This window comes from Lycium ferocissimum, unplaced genomic scaffold (genome assembly GCF_029784015.1).
Source record: "Lycium ferocissimum isolate CSIRO_LF1 unplaced genomic scaffold, AGI_CSIRO_Lferr_CH_V1 ctg4291, whole genome shotgun sequence".
NCBI classification, from domain to species: domain Eukaryota; kingdom Viridiplantae; phylum Streptophyta; class Magnoliopsida; order Solanales; family Solanaceae; genus Lycium; species Lycium ferocissimum.
In genome coordinates this window covers 6,363-11,675 of record NW_026725631.1, presented here as the reverse complement: position 1 = coordinate 11,675, position 5,313 = coordinate 6,363, and the positions used below count along the sequence as shown (strand labels likewise).

Here is a 5,313-nt window from a genome sequence, read left to right as displayed (position 1 = left end):
CATGAATTAAGTTTCCAACCAGAAACCATAAAAGCTCTTTACTAAAAATCATCCCATCATTTTTGCTCTTTTGCATAATTGCATCACATCAAACCTGAATTAATTCATCCATGGATTCTCGATTTACTCAAGGAGAATCATCTACATCCTCCAATACTAAAATTTGTAATTGCCTAAAATTTATAAACTTTGTTCTATATATATTTTTTTTTAAAAATCATTACTAATTTGCTACAACAATAACATATCTAGTATATTTTCACAAGTAGAGTCTAGGAGGATAGGGTGTATGCAGACCTTACCTCGACCTTTGTGGGGGTAGAGAGGTTGTTTTGATACTCTTGGCTCAAGAATAATTACTAATTTACTACCATCTCAATTTATATGACACCTTTGATTGGTCACGAAATTCAAGAAACAAGAAAGATTTTGAAATGCCTTTGAAAAATGTTTCAGACATATATGTAATTATAAATCATCTCAATAGGCGTAAAAATGAGAATTTTAAGGTTAAATTATTTTTTTGAAAGTTAATAGTTCAAAACACACCTAAACTATCACATTTTTCATGAATTTCATGCCTACGTAAACTATCACTCCTTTTGTATTAATTATGCGGGATTCAAAATAACTAACCAAACACACACATTTGGTGTATTGAACATTTTGCTTAATTTATACCGATTCATTTCTTTGTTTTTTTCCCATGTGAAGCTGGGTAGCTTCAGCTGGTAAGAGAAGTGTAAAGGAAATTGAATTCTACATAAATGAAACGTATAGTAACCTATTTACTATTCCAACTATTAAATGTGACGGTTTTTCCTTTTTTTTTCAATTCCAAAAGAATGATATTTTCTAAATTTAATAATAGTTTAACTATAAACTTTTTAGTTTACTCTTATTGCAATGATTTATTTTATTTTTAAAGTATTTGTTTCATTTTTAAACTCCGTATTCATTAAAATACCATTACATAAATTAAGACGAATGGAGTTAGTGAATTTTGACCAAAGTCTTTCAATACAATTGCTTCACAATGTGAACTAAATTCGTAGAGAAAAACTTTGAGAAGCAAAAAAAGAGAACCCCGCAAACAATTTGCTGAGGTCTCCACTTTAATTTCTATCGACGGCAAGTTGTACGAAAAAACCCCAAAGTAATTTCCAAGAACGTGAGGTATTCTTTAGTTGACTTGACCCAGCCATAAAAGCTGAGTGTATATGCAGCTCTAACTCACTACACTAGTTTCTTTACCAAAAATCATCCTTTCATTCTTGCATCTTATCAAACCTTTATTCATCCATGGATTCTCGATTTACTCAAGGAGAATCATCTGCATCCTCCAAGTTCTTTTATGATGTATTCCTAAGTTTCAGCGGTAAAGACATCCGAAAAACATTCTTAGGCCATCTTGATCACAGATTGCGTCAACATGGATTTCAAATCTTCAAGGATGATAAGAGTTTAAGAAAGGGTGATGTGATTTCACCGGCACTAGAGGAAGGAATTGAAAAGTCAAGGATTTCCATTGTTGTTTTGTCAACAAATTATGCTTCGTCTCGTTGGTGTCTTGATGAATTAGTTAAAATTCTTGAATGCAAAGAGAAGTTAAAGCAGAGAGTTATGCCCATTTTCTATGATGTTGAACCAACTGAAGTGCGAAAGCAAACTGGGGAATTTGGTGATGGATTTGCCAAACTCAAGAAACAATTTGGGGATCAAAGTATGGAGAAGTGGAAAGCTGCACTTACCAAAGTTGCAAATTTATCTGGTAGCGAATTGCGAATACTTGCTAACGGGTATTATTTCTTGATTCAATTACTCCCTTTGTTTGCTTTTACTTGTCATGTTTCCTTCTCTAGCGTCAAACTATATATAATTTGATCCACATTTTAAGGTGTATTTTTTCATCATTTTAATACGAGAAATTGCAAACTTATAGTAGTGATTTTCGAATAGTTTTTGAACATCGAAATTTTAATTTTAAAATATTAAATTAATCTAATTCAATTTAACTTATTAGTCAAATTGACTCTTGAAAAACGAAACATGACAAGTAAAAATGGACGGAGAAAATATTTAAGTTGATTTGTTATTTGTCCTTATTGTTTACACAATCAGGATTTAGGTCATGTAAACCTTGAGATGTAGTTTACTTTTTTCCTCATGCTCTTAGTTTTCTTATTATTTTGTTTGCTTCCTAGTGAGAATTGTTGACTCTTATATTTTATGAGGTTAACCCATGTGTCTTAAAGAAAATTTTAAAAACTAAGGGAAGAAACAAAAGTAATAGAAATTATAAAACAAATGCATCCCATCAATGATAAGATCAGACGCTCCAGTTCCTAGTAGTAATACTTTTTTGTTTGCCCATTCTCTTCTGTTTCCTTATTTCTTCCTTTGTTATATTTCTGTCCTTTTTTTTTTTCCTACTCCAATTCTAAAGCCCTAACTCTATCCCTAAATCATAAAGTAACAAACCACAATTTGTTACTCAAATTGATCAAATATCAGTTAAATAGCTAGAGAGAGAAAAAGACACGAGGGAGGTGATCTAAACTCTTAACCTTTTGGGTTTACTTCACGGAAAGTTAAACACTTTTTGATTGCATATAATGAGATTGCTAGATCTTGATTGGTAGGAGGAAGTGCAAATACTAAAACCTTAAGCACAACAAAATTAAGCATATATAACAGTGCAAGAAAACAGATTAATGGCCGAAAGCATCAAAGAAAACAAATACTATAAAAATGGCAGTAAAGTATACACCAAAAAAAACTCCATATTCCGACTCATGATATAGTTTCAACAACTTGCTAACTCAAGACAAATATATTAACAATAAGTCACCGTTGAAATAGCCAATATGTACCAATAATATATTAAAATTAATACACCCTTAGCGGATGTTCAAAGATAAACTCTAAATACCTTTCAATACATATATGTGTGTATGTGTGTATGTATATATATATGTATGTCTATACAACAACAAACAACAACAAGCCCAAAGAGAATCCTCACCATGTGGGGTCTCTGTGAGTAGAGAGACAAGTGACCAACCCCACCTTTGGGGAGGGCCATTGCTTCCGAAAGACCCTCGGCTCAAGAGAGGAAAAACAAGACAAAAGGTCGATAGGGCCAAGCATATCAAAAACAATAAAAACGAGGAATAACAAAAAGCGAGTAAGTTATGGTGAAAGGAGCACTAACTACCATAGATAAATAAGATAATCAAAGTACAAAGCGCCCAACAAATATAAGCAGAAATCAAATGGCAATAAATGAATGAGCAAAACTACAACTACTATGGTGAAAGGATAAGCAACCTAGCCTTCTATCCTAACTGAGCCTCCTCCACAACCTTCTATCTAAGGTCATGTCCCTAGTACCGAAACTCGCCATATCCTATCTAATCACTCTCTCAATACTTCTTTGGCCTCCTCCTCTCTCTCCCCGAAACCGTCCATACCAACCTCTCACACCTCCGCACCGAAGCCTCTCCGTGCTCTCCTCTTCACATGTCCAAACTATTCACCTCGCTTGTTATACCCCATTTAGACCGGGTCAAGCGGAGTACAACATATTGGTGATTCCTATATTATTTTATCTAAGGAGTCGCCACCTAATTATTTAATGGTGAATTAGGACACCTAATTATTAAGTAAGTAAAGACTAAAAAATTAACTCCAATTAATGGTCTACTTAACTTAACGATTCCAGGTAAGGGTTCTAAATATCCTAATGGGAAGATCTTAGGCATCCATTAGAATCCATTAAATATGGTTACCGACCAAACTTAGGTTAATTAAAAAATTAAGAATAAAATATGAGAGTTGAGAAATAAATATGCTGAGTGCTTCACTTATAAAACATTTGCAAGTTTTGAATTAATTAAGAAGAGGTGATTTGAAATTGATAGAACGCTGTCCAAATATATGACAGTAAAATTAGAACAATTCAATCTAACCACTTCCAGGAAAAACATTTGGTATAAAATGGACATTACAATGAATCACTTTAGAAATCCTTAACTTGCTTCAAGGTATTAGTAACAAAAAACGTGTTTTAGGAAAATTATATGCAAGAAGAAAAAAATGAGTGGAGTCCAAGATTCGTAGGTTGGCAACACTTACTCGGACTTGAAAGCCACAAAATTGATTTTAAAAAAAAAAAAAAAAAACTTTAAGGAACTGTTTAAATCTTCACCAATGTTCCATTTTCATGTAAAATACATAGTTGATTTCGGACATTCTTCGGAGTCATAAAATTCCAGTTTGAACGCATATGCAGTGAACTAGATTAGAATTCGAAAATGTTACTCTTTTGAAACTTATTCAAATATTATCCCAACACCCCTTCTAAAAATATAAGGTCAATAATATTAAGTAACTCAAATAAACAATCACATATAAGAAAAATCAAACGACGAATTAATCATAGAGATAAGCTAGAAAATGCAGTGGTCATTCTTCTCCGACGAGGGAAAGGAGCGAGTGAAGAAGTAGACGCGGGTTCTATATTTGTTGTTATTCCCCTTTCATTTTTGTTTCGGAGATATGACGACGGAACGAGGTAGGTGCTCGAAAGGATGGAATGCAATTTCTCCTGGATGTTCTGATGATGTCGAGTCCCATTCGGGACTCCTCGTAACTCTGGATATCATGCAAGAAGATAGAAAAGAGAGAAAGTTAGAGCAGTAAAATATAATTTCATAATAATAATCAACAAAGATGAATAATGGAACTGGCACTTAAAAGAACTTGATGCATCACATTTCTTGTGTATGGATGTTCAAAAAAAATTATTTAGCAATGACTAATGGAACCCAACATCAATTGGCCAAGAGAGAAAACAGTCCCAAAGAGGTTTTTCAAGACAACCAAACTATCAAATGACAACCTCAACTTATTGTTACAAATTGAAACAACTACTTAACTATACACTCAAGTATAATGGAAGAGTAACTGAGTTTAACTCGTTTTAAGCATGCTGGGAACTGGAAACTAGATGTTATCTCACAAAAAAAAAAAAAAAAAGTTTCAGAATTGTCTTTCAACTAAACAATAAAGGGAAGGTTCATTCTTGTTGTTCACTTTAAAAATATAAGGGGACTTGGATAGTTAAAGCTTGACACTCTATTTTCCAGAAGTTTACTCTAAAGAGTGAAGGACTATATAAGTGAACCTTTAGAAAAAGAAAAATATCAGTAGCAGTTAAAGGAAACAGTCAATTATTTGAGCAAATTTCATTAGCTAGTAAGGAGAAACCTGGTTTCAGAAACATCTTTTATTTAAACAACTTAAACCTCG

General features: G+C 32.9%; 1 protein-coding gene across 1 annotated transcript; it reads left to right on the top strand.

Annotated features, from left to right (window-relative positions):
• Window positions 1-1,075: 1,075 nt before the first annotated feature.
• On the top strand, window positions 1,076-1,975 carry LOC132044376 (disease resistance protein RML1A-like). Its single transcript, XM_059434870.1, has one exon. The coding sequence runs from the start codon at window positions 1,303-1,305 to the stop codon at window positions 1,882-1,884; it is 582 nt and encodes a 193-aa protein (XP_059290853.1). The 5' UTR covers window positions 1,076-1,302; the 3' UTR covers window positions 1,885-1,975.
• The last annotated feature ends 3,338 nt before the right edge of the window (window positions 1,976-5,313 follow it).

Excerpts from the sequence above, each read along its gene's own strand:
- LOC132044376 (XM_059434870.1), top strand. The coding sequence starts at position 1,303 with ATGGATTCTCGATTTACTCAAGGAGAATCATCTGCATCCTCCAAGTTC.